This window comes from Nyctibius grandis, chromosome 18 (assembly GCF_013368605.1).
Source record: "Nyctibius grandis isolate bNycGra1 chromosome 18, bNycGra1.pri, whole genome shotgun sequence".
Taxonomy (NCBI): Eukaryota; Metazoa; Chordata; class Aves; order Nyctibiiformes; family Nyctibiidae; genus Nyctibius; species Nyctibius grandis.
In genome coordinates this window covers 9,950,944-9,978,226 of record NC_090675.1, presented here as the reverse complement: position 1 = coordinate 9,978,226, position 27,283 = coordinate 9,950,944, and the positions used below count along the sequence as shown (strand labels likewise).

Sequence of the window (27,283 nt, the reverse complement as noted above, 5' to 3'; positions counted from 1 at the left end):
GGGATCATCGAGTCCAACCATTGCCCTGACACCACCATGTCAACTAGACCAGGGCACTAAGTGCCATGTCCAGTCTTTTCTTAAACCCCTCCAGAGATGGTGACTCCACCACCTCCCTGGGCAGCCCCTTCCAATGGCTAATAACCCTTTCTGTAAAGAAATTCTTCCTGATGTCCAACCTGAACCTCCCCTGGAGAAGCTTGAGGCTGTGCCCTCTAGTCCTATCGCTAGTTGCCCGGGAGAAGAGGCCAACTCTCACTTCACTACAACCTCCCCTCAGGTAGTTGTAGTCCAAACATCAAGACAAGTTGAGAAAAGATGCACAAATTCCAGCAGAACTTAAAAAGCTGTATATAATTTTGTATCCAGCAGCAGCAGCCAAGGCACTGTGCTGAGAAGTTGGGGCTGCTGCTAGGCAGAGCTCACTGCTGCCGCTCCATTAATGCACTAATAACCCCGGCAGGTCTGGGGATAATGGCCTTGCAAGCACATGGAGCATTTAATTTGATTTTTTTTTTATCATCTGATTCACTTTATTCAGGTTTATTTTCTTATTGATCACAAAACTTTGTACAACTTCTCCACAGCTCTACAAAGTGTAAATAACAGTTACTACGTATTGTCCCCACTTCTGGTCCTTTAGTGAGCAAATCCATCCTTACAGACCTGCATGTCTACCTTTTACCAAAACCCACATTCTCTCAATTTCTCCAAAACAACTTATCTTGAGCTTACGCTGAAGAACAGAAATGTGGGATTCCAGTAGTTTCTCTTAATCCACTGACAGATGGAGTCAAAGTGAAAAAAATACATAAAAATTCAACCTGTAGTTTACACTTCAAGGACCTATTGAACTCTTGGAAAGTAAAAGCATATGCATACGAAAACACACGCAACTGCTCATCCATTTAAAGTCTTGCAATTTCCATCAGCATCTTGCCTTCTGCAAGAGCCTCACCCACATTTCTATGTTTTTAATTCCTCATCTCGCCAACTAAAAACTGAAAATAACACATTATACCATTTGACAGCTAGAATTCCCCAGTCTTTTTGTGAAGTATAAAGTATCACCGTCTAACTACTTGTCACTGAAACATTCCCATCTTAGTACTTTTAACAAAAATTGTAAAGAGAAAGTAATTAAAATAGCAAGAACAGAGCTACATGACGGTGTTGGGAAGCCCAGCTACCCAGGGCACACACAACAGCTTCTAGCCTTTGTCGACTGAGAGATATTATTTCTTAAAGCTCTTGTTGCCCCCCTGCCCGCAATTAGCTGTGGCTTTTTTTGTCACTGACTCCAGATTTAACATAACAAGCCCCAAACCTAGAACTGTTTAATTCCTGACACTGGATGTGGCTTCACTAATGTTGCTTCCACCTCTTCTTTGGCTCTTTCTTGCCCTTGAGGTAATTTTTTTGTGACATTTTTCATGAGATCCACTTCTAACCTTCCTCCCCCTTGAAAACATACACAGCAATATGAATGGCAGGCATGCAATCTGCGCAGAGACACGGCACAGGAACTTGCACCTTGCACTCTTTTTCTATGTAAATAATGCAAGGATCCTGCGGGAACATGCCAGGGATTGGAATTTTTAATTAATGGGTCTCTTTAATGTGCAAATCAGGAGCAGATTGCAAATTCTGACTTGCATTGATTATGAAAAACATTAATTGAACGTGCAAGACCCCAAACAGAGGCAACATCTCAAGCCCTGGACTAGACTGGAAGATATGGAGCAAGAGAATACAAATGTATCTTGGAGAAACAGACCACTGCAGGCAGCAGCACCCCAGGACGGCAAGCTGGGGGAGTTCACGTGCGCAGTGCACTCAACATGAAACATTTGCACTGCGTTCAGAGCGCAGCCACTGCGAATTCAGCATTAAAAACCACTCAGACTTCCTCCGTGGATGCAAAACAGGAATAAACATGAGCTCCATGACCACAGTTTGGTCTCCAATTTGTATGTAAAAAGGGTGACGGAAAAAGATCTGGAATATAATTAAAGATTTTAAAAAAAAAAAAGAAGGAAAGAAAAAGTAAGACAGTGCAAACAAAGCAATGCTGCCTCTTTAAACAGAAATTCATCCCATATAAATTATGGCCATAAACTTTTCCTGCAGTGCAGCCTAATTAATTCTTGTTCTATACACAAAGGGAAATGCTGGGTGACAAATGGGTGTGAAGCCTGAAAGCTGCCAGGTCTGCAAAACATTTTCTACTTCAATTTATAAGCAATTTTGCAGTAAATCATCCACCAGAACCTGAGATCTCAGGAATCTAAGACTGTCCAAAGCACATTCTATCATTTAAAAAAAAAAAAAATTCGTAAAAGATTACAAAAATAATAAATTAAACACTTGAGGTTTTGTAATCTCCAACCTCAAAATTTGGAAAACAAGCATGACCTTCCCATTTTCACTCAGATTTGGCTTTAAAACTGCAAATGTAGAGAACATTGCTGTCTTAACACAATTATACTCAGCCCCTTAGGGAATTTCCCTACCACCACTGGCTGCACAGAGGGTTGTCACCAGTGGGAGACACCAAAGAGGCAAACATAGGAAGGATTGTTTTCCATTTCAAAAAAATCATCCTTCCTGCGAGCACAGAGCATAAAGTTCAGGAGGAAAGAAAGGACTGGGGATAAATTACTGAAAGCGTTCTGGGGTGGCTTTCAAGGAGATGCGAGGGACTTGTCCAGGACCCCAGAGAGCGCTGGGTGCCGAGAGCTCTCTGTGCCCTCCTGCCCTCGGTGGGCTACAGCGTCCACCGAGGGTCGGGGTTTTGGGCACCAACTCCTTTGTGCAACTTGAACACCAAATCACTTCCTCCTGTTCAAAGAGGATGATGACAGCACGCCAGATTTATTTTGTGGATTTGGAAAGAAGTGCTGAGGCTTCCCTGAAAAACAGTGTCAAAGTCATGATTACCCCAAATCCTGTCCAAGACTAAAGGGCAACACGTACAATGGAATCACCTCAACATTCGGTATTCACAGAGTCCTGTTTTCCACTCGTCTTTAAACTTTCTCATGCACAATTCTTCTAGTTTTTCCTGTGTGGGGAATGGGATCCTACCCATAAGCTGGTAACACAACCGGCAGGAGAACTCAGGAGCTCAGAAATGTTTACCCAGCCCACTACATCACTGTTCAGAATCAAGTAAAAAAGGTTTATTTTTATAGAAGCCACTAAAACACTTGATCAGCTAAAAATTAAAGACTTTTATTGGCAGCTGATTTATAATAAGCGTCATTTTTCTCCCCCTCATAAATCAAGGTGCATGAATTCATGAAAGAACTTTAAACATATTATGATGTATATTTTCAGAAAGGATTTAGCTTCCCCTCCTGAACTGACAGGTCACAGCCCTGCTATCCAGGCAGCAGCTCTGCGAGTGATAATGTAACACAGCTCAGACTGCCCACGGGGTACAGCTCTAGCTGTTGATTAGACATGAATCCCTCTCACAGGGCCCAACACCACAAAGTGAGAGAGAAATGGGTCTTTGCCACATAACACCAACTACATCCCTAGTCTTCCATAAGATCTTAATGTATAAATTTACTCCTTATTTCATGCTTGGCACTCTAACTTCTGGAAGGAGCATCTTTGCAGGACAGTGAAAGATAACTGCATTGGACAATAGTGTAGCTCATCAAAAATCGCTATTTATTGTAACTTTATTGCACAACTCCAGGTTTTATTTTTAAAAAATAGAAATAAAAAAAAAAGGAATATAACTTAGGTCTCTTAGAGAACATCTGAAAACACTAAACAAGTGTAGCAGCAGCAAAATGTTCCTAAATTCATTACTTTCCATCTGTCAGTCTGAGCGCTTCCTCTACTACCTTCACCCAGGTCACTCCAGCTATATTTTCTTGCTGTCTTCACAGGGGAAACACAGAACAACCCAGGCTATCAGGAACATCAGAGTGTACCACTGCAACTTTCCTGCCCAGACTATGAAGAGCATGTGGGGAGGGAATCACTGAGCAGTTATTAACAGTGGATTTTCCTTTAGCGTTCTGGACTCCTGAAAGATTAACCTCTCTGCTGCACTGTGTACAGTATTACACTCCATGTTCTTGGATGTATTTTGCTTATGGGAAATATCAAAATGTCAACCATTGTTTCTGTTAAAGGTCTTTAATGATATTGCATTTTAGACCTGTAATGAAACATGGTGCTCGGTGCAAGTTTGTAATGCATCTCATTAAATACATTAATAACATGCATTTCACTGAAAGGTCAGCTCAGTATTGTCGGGAGTTTGCCTTTCCTTAATCACTTCATTTAAAGCAGCAGAGCTAACTTTAAAATATAAAGTATCTCACCTGCTGTAACTCCAGATAAGCTGATCAGCTACCATTCAGATCAGGTGTAAGCCTTAAGATGACAGGCAAAACTTGGCGTAGGGGTAAGATTCAGGGCCAAGTCTGATGATGGTGAAAGTTCCTAATGCAGTTTTAAGATGGCTTGTGCCAGCCCAGGTCAAAGTTTCTCAATGCACAGGTATCACCACAGCACGTACAAACTGGCACATGGATACACAACCACAGCAAACCAGTTGGTTCAGATGACACCTCTGACGTTTAGCATGAAAGGCTGTAGCCACCACTACACTGTTTCCTACTGACTGGCTCACATAAGGGGGCTTCTTGGGATCCTCCACAGAGTGCCCACCTATGGAGCTGAAATGTTCTGGAAAGTGAGCAGTATCTCGAGATTGGGAAAGAAGAAATAGAAGTGACAGGGATAACCAACCTGGCAAGCTTTAAAATGCTGCTGGGCTTATCTTTATTATTCAAAATCACTGGAAGAATATCCCACAAAGTTCATTAATCTCTCATTAGTGGGATTAGAAAAAAGAACAATTTGTGTATAAACATTGTCATCTGGGTGGTTTTTGGCAGAAAACAACAAACATGTCAGGGAGAAATGGACACAAACTGCTACCTGCAGTAGTTTGTATTTATTATTTAGACATTTTATCTCCCTGTGCATTTACCTTAGGGCCAGTAAAAAAGGTGTCCAATTCTAAAAATTAAACAGATCCACCTCACACTGAAGCTGAGTACTTTGCACTTATCAACTAGAGTGTGCACATTATATTTGCCATATTGGAGAATCTACTACAAATCTCACCTGATCAATATCATTAATAGTCATCCTAAGAAATAAACAGATGAAGCAGCTCCAAGCTGAAAAGATATTTGCTGTTGATTTAACAGCACAAGCTCTCTCCTTTGTGCTACATTACTCCTAGTTAGGGTAAATCTTTGCATTCACTGACCCAGCACAAAATATGGTACCACAAGGTGTCTCTGGACAAAGAAGCATCCCAACTCTGCACCAAACAGCAATAACCAAACCAATTATTTCTAAGATCCAGCATGAAATTTAAATTTCATAAGCAAACTTCAATCCCCACATGAACTAGAAATAGCAGCAGGCCCTGAGCTGAGGCACACCAACATCAGGTAAGTGATGACAGACCACCAGCAGAGATCAACTAGGCATATACAGACGTGGGTGACAGGAGACATTTTCTTTGTCTGGGGCAGAAAACAGTTTTTGGTTTCTGTTTGCACGGTACCTAATTAATGATTAAGGCAATACAAACCAACAGCTAACACTACAGACACTTGCAACTCAAAGCCCTCACTCTCCCACTAACACCTCCCCACACAGGCAAAACACATTGGCTACAGCAGGGCCTACTCAAAGTAGAAAGAAAGACTGAAGAATTCTTACAGCTCTCAACAGCGTTGTCAAATTCTTGTCCACCTTCCTTCCTGAAGCTGGGGTAAGTATCTGGCTGTGGAAGCCGGTTGGCTGTCACGAGCGCCTTCTGCATCTTGATTCTCGCTTCCAACAGTTGATCCCACAGTGCTTCATAACAAAGAGGAAATAAAACAATTATTCAGCAAGCCAAAGCACTTGCTCCTTGGGAAGGAGCTGTCGACTGAACAGCACAGGCCCTCTCCGTTGTGCTACATTACTCCTGGTTAGGGCAAATCTTTGCATGCGCTGACCCAGCACAAAATTGGCACCGCAAGGTGGACAATGCCACATCCCATCCTATGATACTGAGAGTAATTCTGTGATTCACAAAAAAAAATCATCCCTTTGCTTTACTGTTTAAAAGGAGGTTTGATAGTTTACTAGGACAGACAGGATGAAATTGCATTCAGTATTACATTTTGAAAAGAAACAGACGGGGTATCAGCATCACTGCACAGCACTCCCAGTGTGGGAAGTCCCCGTCCCCGCCCATACTACAAGTACATTCAGTACTGGTTCAATTAAGCCAGTGGATAAATACACTTCATAACACGTCATTTTGTACCAGCAGTGACAGCAGTTTGCCTAGCAGATTTAGCAGAACACTTGCAAGTGACCAGGGCTGCTGCAGCATGCACATGCAGGATGCTAACAGCACGTTAACATGCTGAAGTGGTTCCTAACATGGCCAGTTTCTATAGTGCCCCCAAGGTGAAAGTCTTGTCAAAATACAAAACAAACATGCACAAACCTAGCTGGTTCTTCACAGCTTTTCCTTTTTCTACTTCTTCAGCCTCCTGTCCTTTTGAGAATGTCATCACCCCCCCATCATCTTCGCTGTCTTTGGTGTCCTTTATATTGTCATGGTTTTCACTCCCATATTCTTCCTCATCACTTCCTTCTTCCATGCTAGCATCATCTTCATCTTCCTCCTCACTGCTTCCTACATCATCCATCCCCTCTGTAAATTTCTCAAAGTCTGTGATATTCTGGAAACTGAAGTTTGGTGCCTTGGCCTCAACAGACGGATCTGTCTCTTCATCATCTTCCAAGTCATCCTCCCGGTCACTGCCAGCACTGCTCGGCTTCTCCTTTGTTTTACTGCCTAAGCTGCCATTGTCTTCTGAATCTTCACTGCCACTGTACCATTCATCTAATGCTTCTTCAGCTAATAATTAAAAGAGAAAAAAGTTAGTTACTTACCAGCAAAATGTGCCACTTTGCAGTTTGCATCGTCGATAGCTACTGGTTTGGGCTATCTGAGCTCCAAACTCCGTTTTATCTGTGTATGATGTTACTCTGTTTTGGCTAAATAATGGAAACAAGGCCACATGCCCAAAAAGATCTCAGCTCATGTTTTCTGCAGCCATGATTAGCAGATCCATGGATTAGCTTTCCCATGAAACAACGACATGATAAGCAAACGAGGCGGTCAGAATTTGCTATATGCATTTTTAAAACAGGACTCTCTATGTACTTGCAGTCCCCAAGATATATTGGCTTAAAAACAGCTGTTTCTTTTCCTTCACACAACGTTCAGTCAGTGCGCTGAACCTCACCTCACACTTAGTCACACTCTTTCCTCAGTCTGTAGAAGTGAGCCTCCTCTCTGGGATTTCCCCTTCCCTTAGGCCAAAAAATACAGCCTGAATTTCAGGAAGGCACTTCAAGAAGGTGTTCAACTTAATTGAGCATGTTTATTGCCCTGTAACAGGAACTTAAAGTTTGTCATCTCAGTTCAGATGGCACCAGCTCAGTTAACATGCTAACATTAAATTTTGAGTAGTCTAGTGAAAAGGGGAAAGAAACAAGATTTCTTACCAGATCCTTCTTCAGACAGAGCATCTCCCCAGAGCTCTTCTTGCAAGGCTTTGCGAGATGTAGCTTTTCCACTGTACCTTTTATCAGCTTCCAAGAGAGACACTGAAGCTTTTTTCCGTATATTGCCAACAGGGAAAATGTCATCTGCAGTTTCATCCTCAAATTTGTCAATCACTTTAGCAACTGTAGCTGTGGAAACAAAAAGGCAGGAGGCGTGTCTAAACAGAACTGAATTTCAGACTAGAATCAGCTGCAGGAAGGAGCCATGGAGAACTCCTCATGCTCTACAAACAAAAATATACTGCAAAGGTGAGCTGGATGGCAACATGGCCTCACGTAAGAGTCTGGCTTTTAGGCTTTCAGAGGGAGCAAGGCTCTTCCCTAACTGGTGAAAGAAAGCCAATACACTGGTTTTCTTCAAAGGGGGAAAGGTTGCTGGCGAGTCAAAGGCAAAAAAAAAAAGCCTCAAAGCTGGGTTTTGTGCAGATCAGCACCAGTCCTGCCTAGGAACTACTAAGTAAAGTAATACTTAAGATCTAGCAGAAGAGATAAGACAGCTCCAAGGGTATTTCAGAAAACATCCTGTGACTTGTCTGCAGCCAGAGGTGTTCTCCCACCCGCCAGGTTAACCTCTGCAGGAGGAAGGGAGATGTTACAGAACCGACCAATTCCAACCCCCCTCTCAGTACTCCCCACTTCTCCATACAGAGGTTTGGTACCACAGGGCTCACGAGCAATACAGAGATGGATATTTATTAACAAACACCAAAAATCCTGCTGAATTCTTTTTTTTTTGAATGAACATTGCCTACATTCACACTTTCTTCTCTGCCTCTTCTTTATTTTAGAGAACCTGCACAAAGCGCTAGACAAGTTAAGCCTATCCAAGCCCTTCCACAGGTTCATGAAGGTCTCATGAGAAGTGCAGTCCTCCAGATGGAGGACTCCATAAAGCTGGAATGCCTCCACTCCCTTCACGTTTAGAGATTAAATAAGGAAAACTGCCATTCAGATGCACTTTAGCCTCTTGCTGTATATGTGAGTCACATAAATACATAAATATTTTAGAATGGCTAAAGAGGGAAAATAATTTCACTGTGGTTACTACCCTCTTTCGTACCCATCTTCTCCAGGACACGGGAATGGAGCAGTCCAGCAAAGAGAACACATCATACCATACTCCCTCCTTATTTTCATTCATGTGCAAGACACCCCGTATGCAAAATTACAGGGTTAGCTTTGTTCCACCAATTGAGTGATCCAACTGGCTGAACATCGTTAAGTGCTCTTTTAATGTGTGTTTGGAAATGTTAATGCCTCACATATAGTGCTTACATGAGGCAGGGGGGAAGCAAAAAAAATCTCTTGCTCATAATCAAAGCAACAAGATCAGGTCTAAATACTCCAGGTACAAGAGGACGGACAGATGCTCTGCACCACGGAACGACTGGGCAAGAGAAGCAGATGCAGAACGATCCGTGGCACTCTACGGATCTTCTGGCGTTCTCAGTCTTGGCACCACTGAAGTATGAAGTCTGAAACTAAACCATGATTACTAAAACGGGAAAACGCCCCTGCTGACTACATTCATTTCCTCAGTGGTTACTAAGATGTTGCTTACAAGATACTACTGCTCTCACATACACTTGTATAGAAGAACCAGGCTAGCTGGCACGATGTTTACCATGAGTGGTGCCTAGCTCCTCCTAAAGCCAACCGCTGTGACAGTTAACTCGCTCTCTCAAGAGGCAAGTGCAGGAACTGTGACAGACACGCTCTGGAGATGGGTCCTGCCCCATGGCCTGGCCGGTCCGTGGGTCAGTGGGGAGACTCTGCTCCGGAGAGGGTAAGTCAAGGAAAGGCAGGCACCCGCCTGGAAACTCGGAAGATGACATCGCCACCTACATGTCACGGGGAAACGTCTCAAAAATCACAACTAAGGCAACAAGAGCTTGATTAAAAATAAAAATGGACAACTGGCCACTGGCAAGCATCAAACCAGACACGGGCAGCGCGCTGCGGCCTGCCCTGAGCATGCGGTGTGCGGAGAGGGGCGGCCCCAGCCACCCCGGCCTCCGCGCCTCCTCCCCGCTCCCGCAGCCGCGCCGGCCGCCCTCCGCTGGCAGAGGCGGCACCGCTGCCCCGGCGCTGGGCTCTCACGTCTCCTTTCCTGGAGCTTTCCAGCCGGATCTGCTCCCCAGCCCGGCTCCACACGCCCCGGCCTGTGCCGCGGCCTGCACCGGGGCGGCGCGGCCTGCGCAGCCCTGCGGTAACCCCGATCCCTGAGGTAAGGCGGCGGGCCGAGCGCCCCTCGCTGCGGGGCCGCCCGGGGTTGGGGGCACAGCGGGGAGAGCCGACCCCCGCCCGCCGCTGGGGCACACCGAGGCGCCCAGCGGGGCTGAGGGGGGCCCGTCCCCGCGCCCGGGCCGGGCCGAGGCCCCCCCCCCTCCCCGCGGCGGCGCCACGTGCGGCCGGTCCGGCGGCGCCCGGCCCGCCCCGGCCCGCCCTCCGCCGGCCGCGGGTGTTATCCCTCCTCCCGGTCCTCCCTCACCTTCCTCCGCGTCGTCCTCGGGATCGCGTAAGCTGGGCCGGGGGTTGAGCAGCTCCTCCAGCTGCCGCGCTAAGGGCGCCGCCATCTTCCCGCGGGAGGCAGGGAGGGGCGGGGCCGCGGGGCGGAGCGCGGCGGGGGCGGGGCCTGCGGGCGGGGGCGGGGCCGGCGGCCCGGTCCGGGCGCTGCAGGGTCCTACCGCCCGCCGGGCCCCGCCGGGAGCCGGTGCCGGTGTCCGGGCCCGCAGCCGCGGAGAGCGGCCGCCTCGGGGCGGGGGGAGCGGGGCCAGCGCGGCTCGGGGCTTCGCGAGTGTCCGCCCTTTGCCTGGCGGGTGCCCAGGCTGAGGAGCGCGGGCAGGAATAGCCCACCCGGGTGCGGCCGGCCGTGCCGGGGAGGGGGCTGGCCCGGCCGGGCCCGGGGTCTCCATCCCTCCAGCGTTAACGGGGGAATAACGATAATTGTGTGCATGGGGGCTGTGAGAACGGGCGTCTGCCCGGTGCTCGGAAGCTGAGGTAACACCGGTACCAAAGCAAGGTCCTATGATACAACGCAAAATACCACAACGATTTATTTTAAGTCCACGTTGCGCTTGTGTAGCCCCGCTGGCTGCGCAGGACTGAATTGGTGCTTTTCTCGTCCCATACGTTAAACATTTCGTGGCCTCTTGAAGCCAGGGTCCCTGTTAGAGCAGTGAGAGCTGAACGGCAGGTCCTTGGGTCAGCCCCAGCCCTGGGACACGGATCCTTACACCAGACGGATCCTTACTCCAGAGTTACACCAACCCCAGTGATCCATACCAGCACCACAGCTCCTGGGCCGCTTTTGGCAAACTCTGGCCCAGAAGCAGCAGCACAGCGATGCAGAGGTGACCTGCTGTGAGTGTGAACAAGAATAGGTTCTCTGGGGTCTGCCCGCTGACGGCTTCTCCTGGCTGCTTCGTGGGGTGAGGTGGCCCCAAGACACAAGGTTAGACCTGGAATTGGGGAACGACAACAGAGGCTGGCACATATTTTGTTACAAGGGAGCAGGGACCCAAATCAGCATCTCGAGTTGCAGATGTAAGTCTGAACTTCAGACCCCTCAATGAACAGCTGCAGAGGTCACCCTGGACTCCAGGATTTGGGCTTCCCACAACCGGCGTTGGGATTCTGCCCAGCAGTGAGCTGCAAACTTGAGCTGGGCACCGGCTCCAGCCCCAGCTCCGAGACGAATCGCGTAGGCTGCTCGCTCATCCCCTTCTTGTCGACGCCAGACTCTTCCCCACGCCTTATCTGTTTTTAGATGCTATAAAAATTAACCCAGGTGTGTGATCGGAGGGCAGAGCGGTGCGGGCCGCGGCGCTCTCCTACAGCGGGCACAGGAATATCGGCCATCCCGGCGCCTCCAGCACCCCGGCCTCGACTGCTGCCCCCCAAACTGTCCGGGGCTTGGGGTCCGGGGTTGATATAAAAACCAACGTTTACTGAAAACGCACATTTTCATTGCAAACAAAACCCTTGGATTTTGTGCTGTTGAGTATTTCAATCCTATTTCAACTTTATTTTGTAGATTGTATTTATTTTCTCATGGCATGATTGACAGCTATAATGCTCTGCATTATATATTATGTGAGTTTGCCATTGCTCCAGCAATGTGAAATTAAGACTATCTTTTTTTTTTGGTTACAAAGACATGGTTTTATAAAACAGGAAACTTATAAAACAGGAGATGTGTACAGTGTATCTTCCCTGGCTTTGCTTCTAGTTTTTTTTTTTTCCTTTGAGTTTGGAGGTATTTTGTTTCCAGAGTAAAAGATGCCATTACAAACAAAGGGAGGAGCCTGGAGAAATAAACCTATAGAAAATAAAGCAGCAGAAACAAGCATTTACCTGAACAGCTACTGAGGAGTAACTAACCTCTCACCTAACCACAGAATTAGTGCCAAGACACACCCCCCCCTCCCCATAATTGTATTTTTGAAACCTCTGCACTCTTACAGAGTGAAAAAGGGATGTTCTCTAACCTAACAAATAATAAATAGCCCTGTTAATAAAGGGAGTGAGGCTTTTAGGGATGGTTAAATAAAACATACACAATATAATTCATTAAAAATACACAGTGAGTTGCATTAGTCCTTCGGAGTCAAAAATGGGCTTCTTGAAGTCGACAGCGTTTTTGCCAGTCACTCAGATCAGGATTTCACCCACCGAGACTAACGGGACAATCGTTCAGCGTAAATCCCGACTCCAGCAACGCGTTCGAATTCACGTACGTACAACTGCAAACCCGAGGGGCTCCGACAGAGCTCACAGACTTGTTTCTGCTCCGTCCTGCATCCGTCACACCGGTGCAAAACAGACGTGAGCACACGACGCTCCGCCGACGCATCGCACCCGCCTGCCCCTGCGCAGCGTTTGCGATAAGGAGATTCAGTCGATATAAACCAACATCAAACAGAGAACACCGTGTATGAAGTCATGGATTGTTAAAATATTTCACCAACAGAGTCGTCTTCTTCACTGTTTATCCTCTCTCTTTTGCCTTTCACTTAGCAGGGTAATTAAATCAGACTCCCGGGCTCGGTTTTAATTTCTGGTTCACATGCCCTCAAACCATGCTGCCGTGGTTTGGGCTCATAATCATGCGGGGGAATATTTGTACAAAAATTATATCAATACATTTTAATTTAAGACGATCATGAAAGGCTTTTTACGCATCACGGTACGCTCCGTAAAACCCTCCGCCTGTTTATAAACTATAAGCAGAAGCCATCAAACTAACTGACATAATTTCTTTGGCATTTTTCCCTCTTAATTTTACTTTTTATTTACATGCTTATTTGCTAAAATGGAAATAACAGGCTAAACACAGAACAGCTAAACAAGTGAATTGTGAATAGACTGTACTACAAAAAAGCACTTGTAATTTCTCACACTCAGCTTCGTTTGCTCCCGTGCATTTGTGGAGCTTGTCAGCTTTTAGGGAACTGTCAGCTTAGACGGTAGCTTTGGCAGGGAAAGACCGTATCATCCTTGTGTGTCTGTATAATTACAGGTTATTAAAACAAATCCATTTTTCAGAGCATTTCTTTACTTAAGTATATAAATAAAGAAACGTGTTGGAAATGCCAAGCCATTCAGACACCACCGAGGCGCTCGCTGCTCCTCTGCGGAGCCTGCGCCCGGCAGCACCCGGCGCTGGGTCCCTCCCTGGGGAGCGAGGAGGGCTGGAGGCACCCATCTGCGACGGGATTCCCAGAGACATCCACGGGAATTACACACGCCACAGTCACGTCTACTGAATTTAATTGAATTGCATTATCAACGGCAGAATTTGACCCATATTCAGAGGACTGTCCAAAAATAGCTACAAGCCGGAGCTGAGCTTATCTTTCCACCACTTTGGCGAGCAAATGTAATTTTCCAAACCAGCCTTTTTAATTTCAGTCCTACTACTTCATTTTAAGATTGGCTTTTTATATCAGCAACACAATTTGTCAGGGAAAAAGAGAAAAAAAGAAGAGCAAAAAAAAATTGGGGAGCAGCAGGAATGAGCACACATAAAACCTATCCCCTAAAACAAATTATGTAACAGGAAATTTAGATTAGGTACATAAAACCCCCATGCTCCTTATAAATATTTATGACTATTTTTTATTTACTTGAGTATTTCCTATATTCCTAACCCATCACACGTTCAAAAAACACAACTGTTTTCAAGATTTAATCAACCCTTAATTGTTCTTACATCTAAAAATACAATGAATATAGTGTGCCTGAATGGACGCCTGGCCTAAAGATGCTTCCAGCAGATAAGGATTTTAAAGGCCACCCAGAGGCAATTTAAAAACCAGAAGAAAACATTTTTTTTAGAGCAAAAAAAATCTATTTTTCATCCACAAAAAGACACCCCCGTGCAGACCCCGTGCACAGCCCTTGAGCACCATCCTGCGCGGCAGCGGCTGCCGTGAGCTTCGCTCCCCGCAGCATCTCCGCGCTCTGTAGGAGCCGGGGGGTGTTTCCAGCTGTTCACAGCCTCTGCTCACGCCGTGCACAGACCTTTCCACAAAATCACACTAGACCTGTGCTGCCAACCTGGGCTTCCTCGACGAGCAGAGCTAAGGATTTCATCCCAAACCACCCGAGATACCGTCAGCCTCTTTCAAGGCTCAGACTCCGCGGGAAGCAAGCTCGTATTAAAACCCATCAGGGGAAAATATCTAATTCTTACAGTTGCCAAAAACGTTCTCTAAACAGTGCAGCGAATGTCATTACAGCGGAGCTATTCCTGGGTTTGAAGACAGCCTGTAACAGCAGACCCCAGAGAGCCCAGCTGTGCCCCGCGTCCCCGGGAGCGTTCGGCAGAGGCCGGGGGGATGCTCCGGGCACCGGACCATGACACGCACAACAACCGCAGCTACGAGCACCAGCAATCCCACGCCTGAATGGTGAAAGCACTGCAGGGAAAGCTGTGGCCCTAAGAGAACCGTTACCATTCCCATCACAGTCATCCCAAGTACAGAGGTGTAGCAATGTGAAGGTCAGCTAACTGTAAGGCCACCTCAACTCTTCAATTTCTGCATTTAACAAATGAAAAACTCTCCAAACAACAAACTCCGCTTTCTAAGCATGACCCCATGCTCTATAGCTAAAGGCACCACAAACACGACTGAAAAAGAAACAGAAGATAGCAATCCCAGAAGGATTTACAATAAAAATATATTTTTAATGGTCCCATTAATTTCATTTATAACTACACAGATATTTTGTTGGCATGAGGAACGCTGAGCACCCCTGTGACATGGCAGACACAAAGAAAAGACCTTCCAGAACCTGCTCCAGTATCACAATCCCCTGCTCCCAGCTCAACAGCATCAGCAGCATTTAAGGATATGTATCAATTGTTTAATCTTAATATATGTGAATTCATCTGCTAGGGGTAGTAACAGAAAGGGAGACTGCAAATGCTTATATTCAATATTGTAAGAACATGCAAAGGTTAAATATAACACTCCTGTTCAGGGAAAAAATCCAGACTATGGCGAAAGGAACCGTTCCTGAGAGGACACTGCAGTATCTGCCACTTCCTAGAATGGCAAAGTATGTAAATCACCACTGATATTTTTAAATTATATTTATTTATAGATTTGTATCATGTACCCATCGCTCAGCATCTGGGTACACGTCCACATCTTAAAAGAATATACATAATTTGTCTACAAATTGTAATTTAAGCACATTCTTACTCCTGGGATACAGATCAATACATATCCCCTACCCTGCCCCGAGCAAAGGCCTGAGTAAAGAGATGCCAGCAGTGACTGGAGATGAAGGGGAAGGGCGGAGAGGAGCATCGCACAGGGGGACACGGGGCCAACCAGTTTGGGCCAAAAGTGGAGCTGTTTGGATACTGGAAATGCCCGGCATCCTAAAGACACTTTGGTCAGCCCTAAGGTATCTCCTCCATCTGCATTAGGTCAGTGTGAATAATACTCACAGTATTTGCCTTGGACTTTTTTCCTAGTAAATGGTAAAATGGTCTCTTACAGGTGGGGTTTGCACAAGCCGTCGGTCTGGCACACAGACACGCCGAGCCCCCCTCGTCCGTGCCATCCCGAACCGGGCGAGCGCTCAACGTCACCGGCTGCACCTTCTGCAGGGACACGGCGACAAGGTGAAGGGCACCGAAACCAGCAGCCGGCAAGGAAGAGAAGATCAAAAGAGAGTAATTACTTCTAAAAACGCTTTTGAAATCGTATGTAGAGCTGCACGTCCGTGTTTCTGTGGTTAAAAAAATTAACACACGCATGTAAAACCCACCCAAGCAGCGCGTCTTTCTCGAGGCCCTTCTCCCGCGGATCCCCGTTCACCCCAGTAACGCTGCTGGAGTCAATGGAAACGCTCTTGTAAACAAGGACTTACAAGAACCCAACGTGACAATGGTTTCAAAAGGAGTTTTGACTGAGCAATTGTTGCTGGATTAGGGCCTTCAGAAACAGCGAGCTCGCTCTGAAGAGCCCAGAATTCCGATCTGCGAAGCGCTGGGGCCTCCAGCGTGGAGCAGGACGGGAACGGCTCCCGGGCTCCCTCCCGCTGGTGGGCAAAACCCCGCGGAAGGGAGCGGGAGCGTCGAGAAAATACAGGCTCTCCTCCCTCCCTTTTATAAACCGCTGACCTCAGCTGAACCGTATCGCATCACTGCCTGAATTAACAGGGAATAAACTGTACAAATACCTCGTTACAAGGAAAAAAAAAAAAAAAGAAAAACCACTTAGCAGACACGTTTTCTCCAAAATAAGCCTATTTGGTGACTCTCTCATTTAAAATAATTGATTCAACAATAAACCAGCAGCACAGACCAGAAGCACAAAGAGCAGCATTTATCACCAGCGCTCGCCCACATAAGTAAAAGTTTGTAATAAATAGATCCCCCCATTACTTCGCTTATATAAATGCAAAACAGAGCAACAAAACATAGCAACAACACAGCAGGCAAATAAATGAGTTAGACACGGAGTCCAGGAGTTTAAGAAGTCTCCCCTGTATTTAATAAAGCATGAATATTTTTAGAAACACTAACAGATCCCTCGCAGATAGTTTTTATCTTTATATTATTATATAAGACATTTTGTGTTTAAAGTGAACTATTGCTTCGTCTAGGTAGCCCCTCTGCTGGGCACAGAAACTAGGTCGTGAACAAAATAAAAAATCACCATTGGAAATTACAAATCAGACAACTTTAAAGCATTTGGATTTTTTTTTTTTTCCTCCTCAGTCCAAAGAGAGAAATAATTGAATCGCTGGGGATGTAGAAGTCTGTGTTTTAGCGTAAATTTCTGTGTCTACATAAAATAAAAAAGCAGCCAGCCACAGTCACGATTAGTTGAGAGACAGAGGAAAATCTGCAATTATGGTTCATCCCATTCTATTAGCTCAGCAGGTGGAAAACATTTAAACCGGTGACTTTTGAGAACCGAACCTAATTCTTTGCTTCTAACACAGGTCAAAGTCCTCTCGGAATCAATGAGACTTTTGCTTTTGAAGAACTGAGTATTTGGGATTCTGCAATGATTTATAATTAAAACATTAACTCTGTCATTTCCCAAGGTTCCAGAATTTTTTTGTTTTGTTTCATTTTTCTCCAAGAAAATTAGTCTGTATCTAGTGCAAAGCAAAATATTCTCCGCCGCTGCCCTGCAGAGCACTTCACATAGACCAAACGCTATTAAACAATCAACTTTGTATCAGCTCTACAAAAGGATTAAAATTACTTTCATGACGCTGAGGTTATGCTGTGTTCAAAACCATCCAATTTGGAAAAAAAAGAAAAAAATACCTTTGGAGAATTAATTTAACTAAAAATGGATCAATTCAAAACCGTATCTTTGCAAGTTTTTTACATGTACAATACATTCTTGTTTATGCATAAAATAAGCATTTTGAATAAGTTTTCTCTTAGCACAGACCACGAATAGGTTAATATATTTAACAATTTGACTCGCTTCCCATTTTGAAATTTAATGTACAGCGGAACATATTATTTGTACTTCAACAACTGAGGCTGCAGCTGGGAAGGCTGGAGCTGCCGCTGCCTGCCTGCATCCCCACCAGGGTTTAGCCTTCCACCACAGCAAGAGCTGCCCAGGATTATCAGCAGAGTGGATCACTCTTTCTCAGGGCTATTTTACTCCAGAGAATCCATTTAAAATTGCTTAAAACACCAAATGAAACACAAGTTATCTAAACATCAGATTTTCTAATTTTATTAAAAACGCACAAATTTTATCCAACATGTTTTCTTTCATACAGTGAATGGTCTAATATGCACTGGAGGTCACACAAGCTTAGGTTTATTAGAACAATAAAAGACATATGAGAAATTTAATATATAAAGAAAAAAGTAGCAGCTGTTGACTGCATATTTGACCATAAAATTTAAATATTTTGGACTTTTATTTTAAAGACACAAAAATAAAACCTGTGTGGGTCTATATAAGTCATATTAACAATTCCATGAATGTTCAACAGGACTAAAAATTAGCAAAGATGTTTGTTGTTTTTTTTTTTTTTTAACCTTGTAACACTTTTTAAACACCTTCTCGGGTTGCTGGTGCAAAGCACCTTACAGTATTTGTGCTATATATTTACTTTATTTGGCAACTGTCTGGGTTTCGTGGGTTTTTTTTTTTCTTTGCCTTCTGTAAACAACACCTTTTACAAACTAGCACAGTGAACCACAAGCCCTGCAATCTGTTATAACATCTACAGAAAAGAAAATGAACTATTTTGGTTGGTTGCTCAAAATATTTTGCTTTTGAACAAGAGGTTCTAAAACAGGATTTATTAGTAAAACACTGAACTCCTGAATTTAACATTAGACGTAAACAGTTGACTGTTTTTAGTTCAATAGAGTCTTTTTGTTTAGCTTTTCTCTCTCTGTGAAGGTAGAATACTTTTTGTTTGTTTGTTTGTTTTTTCAAGTCATTCTCGTTAGAGGTCGGGGTGGTGACCTTTGCTAGGATGAGGAGGTTTTGTAGCTTTGTGAAGGTAGAAGAGTTGGTGCTGAGGGCTTTAACATTTAGTATTTGCTATTTTGGAAAACAAAACAGAAACAAAGGAAAAAAGAAAAGTTGTCCCACCTGATCGTCAGCAGGCTGAAATGGCTGAAGCTAAAAAGTTTCTCGTTGTTGAACTTTCTGAGAGACAAAAATTAACAAATTCATAATGCCAGAACCATCCTTAACCGGGAGCGCTAGAGTTCTTGAGGCTTTTTTTTCCCCCTTTTCTTTGACCTTTCCTTCATTCAATTATTATTTATTTTTTTTTTTAAATGAGAAGTTTCTAAGGATTGTGGCTCTTAGGATGACATCCAACAGGGTAATCACACTCACGCCATCCTACGGTATGGCAGCACTTTACTGTACAGCTTCACCAGTTTGTCAATGGTACAAAAAAGTCCCCTTGTTGTTTGATACAACCACAACACGGCAGATTGTCCCGGTCTAGAGCAAAGCTTGCCTTGGAGCGCTTCGGCTTCAGTTCGTTCCCAAGGTCATATTGTCTTAGGGCAGGAGAGATGTTATATTTATTCATTTCTGTACACCGTAACAATAAGCAGACTAGATGATCATCACTTACTTAGACCCAGTTTGTTTTTAAAGCTACCACACAGCCGCTTCGTTCATCTCTGGTGGGTGTGACAAGTGATTGCCGTAGTTAGCACCACCGTTGACGGATATCGAAGAAAATGGAGGACTGGGGCCAAAAACTTCTGCGGACATGGAGTGCAAGGACCCGGGCAGGTTGGGTTCGGGGCTGGGCGAGTCTCCTGGGGGGTGCGACATGATGTCAGTGAAGCGCTGAGCCTCACTGGAGGGGTGATGTCCGGGCAGGGGGTGATCCATGGCCCCCAGGGGAGTGCCTGACGGCCCCGAGGAGGGCACGAAAGGGAGATCCACGGGGGTCTGCGCTTGGGATGAAGGAGGTCCTTGCGGGAAGAAATCGTAATTGCTTCCAGGGCCGTAATACTCGCTCTGATAATCTGCTGGACAAGGAGAGACAGGGGGAAGGTAACACACGGGCGAAGTAACCGAGTGGAAAAGACACGAGAGCGCGCTTTAACAGCGGTGCCCCCCAAAACGTCACCCAGGGCCCTCTGAACCCAACGGGGAAACATGCCACCGGCTCGGCCGGGCTCCGGCTGGCTCCCGGGGACCCCCCTCCAGCGAAGCAACGGCCCCATCTGCCAACAAGCCCCGTCCCACCGGCAGCGTGACGACAGCAGCGCCGGGGCGCAGGGGAATGACCCCCTCGGGCTCCGAGGGGCGAGGAAACCTGCCGGGCTGCCCGGCCGCGGCCCCCGGGGGCAGGGGGGGACCCGCTGCAGCCCCGCCTGCCCGCATGTCCACGGCACGGCCCCGGTGTGGAGCGAGGGGCGCGGGTGGGTGTCCCCGCGGGGGTGCGGGCAGCGCAGCGCGTTACCCACCTCCGTAGAAGGAGAAGGGCCCGTTGGGGATGAGCTCGCCCGGCTCCAGCCGGTCCACGAGCGGCCGCATCCTGCGCGGGCTGCGGAAGAAGGCGTGCCGGCGGGCGCCCAGCGCGCTCAGCTGCTTCATCCGCCGCTCCTTGGAGCGCCGGTTCTGGAACCAGACCTGCGCGGGCGGCGGGAGAGGCGCCGGTCACCGGAGCCGCCGTCGGGGGGGACCCGCCGCCGCCCCCGGCCCCGCGAGGGACAATCGCCCCCCCCTCGTTACACCGCGGCCGAGCCCACGCGTGACGGCGGCCCCGCGGCCGCTCCCCGCAGCTCGCCGGCTGCAGGTCAAGAGTGATTGAGTTAATTCTTATTACCCTGACAAGATTACTCCTAATTACCCTCACACTGAGACTCTCCAATCTAACCTCGTCTTTAATGGTCCTTTAACCCCCCATTACCCCCAGCGCTGCGGGTTTATAAACCTTTTAATAATTCCAGCGCATTGTCATTCTTATTTATCCATTAACCCCTCGCGTTTATGGTTATTAATTTCGATACCATTTACAGCTTCTTTAGGACTTTCTAAAAGCAACCCGCGGCTCCGTGGCTGCCGACCGGCCGGGCCGCCACGATAATAACGATTTCAAACGAACGGCGGGGCTATCGCCGGCCCTGCGGTGCGGGGGCTGCGGGGCACCGGCCCTTCCACGCTGCCACATCCCCCGGAGCGTGCGGGGCGGCCGTGCCCGGTGCCCCGAGGGGGCGGCGGTACCTGGATGACCCGCATGTTGAGGCCGGTCTCCTGCGCCAGCTGCTCCCTGATGTGCCGGGTGGGTTTGGGGGTGGCCGCGAAGGCGGCTTTCAGAGTCTCTAGCTGTTTGGCTTTGATGGTGGTGCGGGGTCCCCGCCGCTTGGCCCCCAGGTTCTGGTCGTCGTTTTCGTTGCTGCCCGTCTCCTTGTCGGACACGTTGGCGCTTTCCGAGTCCTTGGCGTCGTCCTGGGAAGGGTCTTGGGAGTCGGGGGACAGGCTGGGGTCACTGCCGGTGGTGGCTGGGCGAGAGCAAAGCGGGTCACACTCAGCCGGGGGGAAATACCGACCGTGGGGGGGGGACGGGCCGCGGTATGAGCCGGGGAGAGGAGAAGGGAGAGGAGAAGGGAGAGGAGAAGGGAGAGGAGAAGGGAGAGGAGAAGGGAGAGGAGAAGGGAGAGGAGAAGGGAGAGGAGAAGGGAGAGGAGAAGGGAGAGGAGAAGGGAGAGGAGAAGGGAGAGGAGAAGGGAGAGGAGAAGGGAGAGGAGAAGGGAGAGGATCGGCTCTGCCCGCGGAGAAGCCGGGGCTGAGCGCATCCCCGCACCGCCCGCGCTCCCTCACCTGAATGCAGGCTGTTTTCTTTGGCAGTATTGCTGTTATTTAGGTAATCTTCTTTGCAGACAAACTTGTTCTCGTCTATGATGTAGAGCTCCTCGCCGGTGGAGAGTTGCTTGTTACACATCATACACGTAAAACAGTTCAAGTGGAACACTTTGCTCCGCGCCCTGCGGACCAGGTCGCTGGGGGAGATGCCCTGGGCACAGCCCGCGCACTTGGTCCCGAAACACCTGCGGGGAGAGGCCGGGCAGCGGGTCAGCAGCGCCCGCCCGAGCCGCGGAGCCCCGCCGAGAGCAGCCCGCGGCCCGGCCCCGACGGCCGAGCGCACCCACCGCGGCCCCGCGCCCGTCACCGCGGCCTCCGCTCGCCCCGCCGAGCTGCACCGCTTGGCCGTGCAAAATGAAATGAAATAAAACAAAGCATCCCTCCAGAGGGTCCTCGCTTCCTAACGAGTGAATGCCTGAAATAATATATTTTTTTTTTAAAAAAAAGCCCCGATCCGGGCAGAGGATGAAGTGCGGAGGGATTAATTAAACCCCGGCGCTGCCTTGTCCAGGGCTTCCCCTCCGCGCCCTGACACGTTGATTAACGACACTCTAATAAACATTAAGCAGAAATTCTGATACGTTATTAACCGGTCGCGGCCGCGCACCGGCCGGAAGAGCTGCCGGTAACGGCTCGGCCGGCGCTGGGGAGCCGAGAGCGCCGGACCCGCACCGGGGCTCGGTGCCTCCGGCCGGGCCGGCACCGCGGGGCTCCCGCAGCCGGCCCCGGGGCAGCGGCAGCAGCGCGGCGGGACCCGGGGCAGCGCTCTGCCGCGCAGGGCGATGCGGGGTGCCGGTGTGCGGCGCGGGCGGGCGGGGAGGGCTCCGCAACCACCCCGGTCCGAGCCGGTCTTTGCCGTTATTGCCGGTATGTGTGCGGGGCCCGGCCGGGCCGCGATGCGCGGGGGAAGCGGCGGCGAGCGAGTGTCGGTACCCGCTCCCCTCTCCATCAATCCGCCGGGGTGGTGGGGGGGGTCACTGCCCTCCGGGGCGGCCTCGGCCCGGTTTGACGGGAGGCGCTGGGCCCGCGGAGCCGCGCACCGAGCCGCGGAGCGCCGCGCACCGGGGCGGCACAGGGCTCCGGGTGTGCTGGGAGCAGGGCCGGGCTCCGGCCCGCGGAGGGCTGCGCTCACGGCCGCGGAAAGCCCCGGCAAGTGCCGCTGCACCGGCGGCGGGTTCGCCCCGCTCCGCAGCACCGGGCCCGGGATGGCTCCCGCCCGCCCGGCCGCAGCGGGGCCCGGGCCGCACCGCACCGCGCCCGCTCCGCCGGTCGATAGGTCCGAGACAACTTTGGGCAACTCGAGCTCGGCCGGTGCCCGCGGAGAGCGGCCGGGCCTCCCCCCGCGGACCCCGACGGGGTGCCCAGGGCCCCTTCCCCGGGCCTGACCCCCGCCTGCCCCCCGCGCCCGCCCCGGGAGATCACCTGGAGGAGTAACAACGGTTTGGGAGGTATTTGCGTGTGCAAGGGGAGAGGGCAAGAGGAGGTTGTGGGTCACACTGAACAACGGGGGAAAACGAAAAACAAATTAAAGGGAAACATGGAGATGAAAAATGGATGCAAAGGAGCTACGGCTGCGGGCAGGGAGGTCCGGTACTCACCGAAAGAAGTCGTTTTTGCAGTAAAGCTTGCCTTCTCGTGAAAAGCATTTCTCTGTCAAATTGCATTTACATTCACAGCACTGAACACACTTCACATGCCAAGCCCTGTCCAGTACATTCAACAAAAACCGGTCCAAGATTGGCCTTTTGCAGCCCGCACAGTGAACCATTGTCTTTGGTTATTTCTGAGAGTGGGGGGTATTGGTTTCCCAGATGTCAAGAGAAAAAAAAAAGAATAAAAACAACAAAAATTTTTTTTGAAAGACGACAACACCGGCGTAGGTTTGCTTTTTTTTTTTTTGTGTTTGTTTTAAAAGCCTTGCAGAAGTGAAGGAAGAGAAAAAGAAAGGGAGGAAGAAAAATCTTCGTTCGAGTGTCCTAGGAGGGATACACAGGAGAAACCACCCACTGCCCGAGGAGACCAGCGCTTCGCCACAACCGCAGAATCCCGGCCGCTACCAACCACGACAGCAACAATAATAATAATAATAATAGTAACAATAAAACAACAACGACTATAAAGATCGGCGCTCATAAAAATTAAAAAAAAACAATAATAAAAAAAAACGCCAAAAAGCGAGCGTGATGAGTTTTTCTCAGGTCTGAGGTAGAGCAGTCAGGAGTCAAAGTGCTTTTCCCAAAGAGAAATCAAAAGAGGAAAAGAAAAAAAAAATATAAATAAGAAAACGGGACATGGAGCCCGACAGCGGTCAGAAGGGCTTTGGCTGCTGCCGCGGCGACATGGCCCTACGCGCCGCGGAGCGGGCCGCCGTCCTTACGCGGGGGGGAGGTGTGTGGGTGGGGGACGCTCCGCAGCTCCTCGCTCCGTTCTCCCTCTCCCTCGACGTCTCGGCGGTACCGTCGCGCCCGGTTCCTACCTACCCCCGCGCACCGCCCTGCGCGCTACCCGCGGCGGCCGGCCGCCTTCCCACCGAGCCGGCGCGGCATCGCCCGGCGCTGCCGGGTTTTGTTCGGCCTCCCGCAGCGGCAGCAGGCCGGGCCGGGCCGTGCCGTGCCGGGCGCGGAGGGGAGGGCAGGGCAGGGCAGAGAGCGGCGCGGCCGCGCCGTCCCGGCAGCGCAGGGCGCACTGCATGTTCCCGGCAGCCCCGCGGCCGCAGCCTTATGCACCGCGCGCACACGTCACCGCCCGCCCCGGCCAATCGCCGCCGCCGCCCCCCCCCACGCTCCCCCCCGCTCCCCGCTCCCGCCGCGCCGCCGCCGGACGGGGCGTCCGCGCCCCTTTATAGAGCCGCCGGGGCGCCGCCGGCCGCCTCCGCCCGCACCCGCCCCGCACCGCACGGCGGACGGACAGACGGACGGCCCGCTGCCGCTCGGGCCCGGCCCAGGCGCGCCCTGCTCGGAGGCCCGGGAGCGCGCTGCCGCGGGTAGGTGCGTCGGTGCGCGGGTGGGGGGGAACGGGGCCGCTCGTTGGCGTCTGGCACCCCCGTAGGGTTACGCATCCGTTATAGGGACCCGCCGGCCAGTTCCTCGCTGGGAAGCAGCGTCAAACGAGTTCCCGGTTTAGCGTGGTTTCCCCCCTCATAAACGGCGGGCCCCGAGGGCGGGGGGCGCGGAGCCTCCCGCGGGGCGGTGCGGGGCGCCTCGCCGAGGAAAAACCCGCAACGGCTCGCCGTTCCCGGGAGCAAAGGTGCGGAAGGGCCGGGACCGCGGCCCGGGATGCTCCGACGTGCCCGGGCGGGGCCGCGCCGGCGGGGAGGGGGCGGCGGGCCCCGGTGCCGCCCCCGGCAGAGGCAAGGCGCCGGTAACTTTGCGGTGATTCCGTTGCCGGCACTGGCAGCGCCCGTCTGGGGCCGATCGGCACCGGCCGCCGCTGATGTACTTTATTTTTTTTCTTTTTCTTTTTTTTTTGGCAAATAAACCTGCATTTGCTTTTACCTTCCAGGGGCTCGGCCGGTGGCCGGGGCCGTTAGGAGGGACGTGATTTCTCCTTCCTCTCACCTTCCCCGCGGGCTGACCGATCCGCCGGCGGGGAATTCGGAGGGAAACAGCGGATGAAATGGCCCGGCCGTGCCCAAGGGTGACACAGACGGCTGCGAGCCGGGGCCGGGCGCGGCGGGGCGCGCACCCTCCGCGGCCCCGGTGCTCGGGGGTTGGCGGAAGCCCGCCCCGGAGCCTGCAGCATCCCCCGCCTCCCCGAGCCCTGGCCCACCGTCCGCGCCCTCTTTCACGTCTGTTTTCCTCGTCCTTGAGGCGGGGGAAAAAAAAAAAGCGGAGGAGGGAGAAATTGGGCATTCAAAAGGGAAACGAAGGCAGGGAAACACCCGCCGGTGCCGGGGCGCTGGGCTGCGGCTCCGCACCCTGCCCTCTGCTCCAGCCTGGGGGCGGACGGGGGGTGCGGAGCCTGCCCGGGCCAGGAGAGCCTGCGGGGCAGTTCCCGGGGCTGTCCGCGGTGCTCCTGCGGGTGTCTAAAAGCGCCGGGGCTGCGCTCGCCATTTGTCCCCCACCCCAGGGTCTCCCTGTGCCCCCGCGCCGGAGCCGGCCATCACCGTCCCGTCGGGGCCGCGCAGGGCTCTCCGCGTCCCTGCCCAGCTGTTGGTTTGCTTTGCCGCCGTTTGCGGGGATCAATAGAGCCCCGGGCGCCCCCCCGCCCGCTCCCCCCGCATATGGGCCGCTTCTCATGCGGAGCGGCGGGGCCGAGGCGGTGCGGGCGGCCCCGCTCCGCCGCCCGGGAAGGCGACAGCTGGAGGCTGCCGTCAGGGGACCGCTTCCCTTTGACCGCGGGCCCCCAGGTGACATGTGTTGGTGGGGATGAATGAGGGGAAGGAGATGAGCATCTCATGTCCATCAAGCACCAGTTTTTCACAGCCATTTTTTTTTTTTCCTCCGCTTTCCCAGACGTTAGCGAAAGCATCTGGTTGCCCCCTGCTCCCCCCGCCGGCTCCGCGCAGGGAGCACAGACCGCTGTGCCCCCCCCCCCAACCCCGGGCTGCGGAGGGGGAGCGGAGCCAGCCGGCCCGGGGTACCCGCCGTACCGCTGCGGTGGGCGGGCAGCACGGATTTACACGCAAATCCCCCCAAGCCCCGCTCCGGAGAGGCAGCAGCGCAGAGCGAGGGGGCTGCTCCCCGACGTGGGGTGCCCGAGGTCCGCCTCGCCCCCCCCGGCTCGGCGCAGGCGTTTAAGTGGCGAAAATACCGGCGCTGTTTCCAGCAGGCTCCGAAAAGAAAAACTCACCGACCCCGGGCTGCCACGGGCCTCCTCTGCCCCGCGGGACAGCGTGTCCCGGCGTGGGGCACCCACGGGCCGGGGAGTTCGCGCAGCCTGAGGGGAGGGGGAAAAATGCCACGGGGATGGGCGGCATGGCAGCCCCCGGCCTGCCGCCGCCCCGTCCTAGGGCAACGCGCCTAGTTTGGGGTTGGGTGGTGGTTTTTTTGTTTTCATCGTATTTTGCAATTCGCCCAGGTCCGTGCCCAAGCCCCCAGCCCCGCGGCAGAGCGGGGCCGAGCCCACCCGTACCCCAGGGAGAGCCGAGCAACCCCGCGCGGCCCCGGTGAAAAAGAGGGAAATTAAAAAAGTGAAAAAAAAACAACCCAAAGAAACCCCAAACCTCAAATTTATTTTAAATCTAATACAGAAGAAAAAACCCCGGTCCCTTTCAGGCGAATTTAAATTTGCATTTTATTGCTGTCGTTCCCGTCTTTTTAGTTAAACATCACCTTGTTTATCATCAGCCTTTCTACACCGCTGCGCTCGGTGATGGGATTTCTCTCTCCTCCACAAACACCGGAGCCCGCCCGTCCCGCACGCCGCCCTGCCCGGGGCTGCCGGCAGAGCCCCGGGGACCACGGCCGGTGCGCTGCATCCCCCCACCCCAACCGCTCCATCCCCCCGAGCGAAGCCGAGGAAGAAACTTCCCTGTCGGGTCCGTCGCCCGGTAGCACTAAGCTTTCCCTCTTTCCTCGTTTTTATTTTATTTTTTTTCCCCTCCTTCGCAATGTTTCACAACGACCGCGCTCGGGATCGATGATGCTGCCGGGCTTTGAGCGACCGGCAGAGCCGCTTTCCCCCCCCGCACCGCGATCCTCGGCCCCGCCGTGGCCGGTAGCATCCCCGACGGGGGGGAGGCAGCGCCGAGCCCCCCGCATCCCGCCGTCGCGGTCAGCGCTGTGGGGGGGACAGCCCGTGGAGAGACTGGGGGT

At 51.0% G+C, this 27,283-nt stretch overlaps 2 protein-coding genes across 2 annotated transcripts in view; both read right to left on the bottom strand.

Annotated features, from left to right (window-relative positions):
• AATF (apoptosis antagonizing transcription factor) overlaps window positions 1-10,267 on the bottom strand; it is a 48,768-nt gene extending 38,501 nt beyond the window's left edge. The window contains exons 1-4 of the mRNA XM_068415527.1: window positions 10,169-10,267; window positions 7,618-7,806; window positions 6,548-6,964; window positions 5,767-5,904 (exon numbers count right to left, since the gene is read on the bottom strand). Of these exons, the coding sequence (XP_068271628.1) occupies window positions 5,767-5,904; window positions 6,548-6,964; window positions 7,618-7,806; window positions 10,169-10,253 (829 nt within the window). The 5' untranslated portion in view covers window positions 10,254-10,267. The remainder of the gene's footprint in view (window positions 1-5,766; window positions 5,905-6,547; window positions 6,965-7,617; window positions 7,807-10,168) is intronic.
• Window positions 10,268-19,304: 9,037 nt separating this feature from the next.
• LHX1 (LIM homeobox 1) lies at window positions 19,305-23,295 on the bottom strand. Its single transcript, XM_068415846.1, has 5 exons — window positions 23,126-23,295; window positions 21,486-21,712; window positions 20,889-21,166; window positions 20,129-20,294; window positions 19,305-19,684 (listed from the first exon to the last, which is right to left on the bottom strand). Exons 1-5 carry the CDS (start codon window positions 23,293-23,295, stop codon window positions 19,305-19,307), a joined length of 1,221 nt encoding a protein of 406 aa, XP_068271947.1.
• Window positions 23,296-27,283: the final 3,988 nt, after the last annotated feature.

Coding starts and splice junctions, on each gene's coding strand:
- LHX1 (XM_068415846.1), bottom strand. CDS start 23,295: ATGGTTCACTGTGCGGGCTGCAAAAGGCCAATCTTGGACCGGTTTTTG. Junction 20,295..20,888: donor TCAACATGCGGGTCATCCAG/GTACCGCCGCCC, acceptor CCGCCCGCGCAG/GTCTGGTTCCAGAACCGGCG. Junction 19,685..20,128: donor GCCCTTCTCCTTCTACGGAG/GTGGGTAACGCG, acceptor CTTGTCCAGCAG/ATTATCAGAGCGAGTATTAC.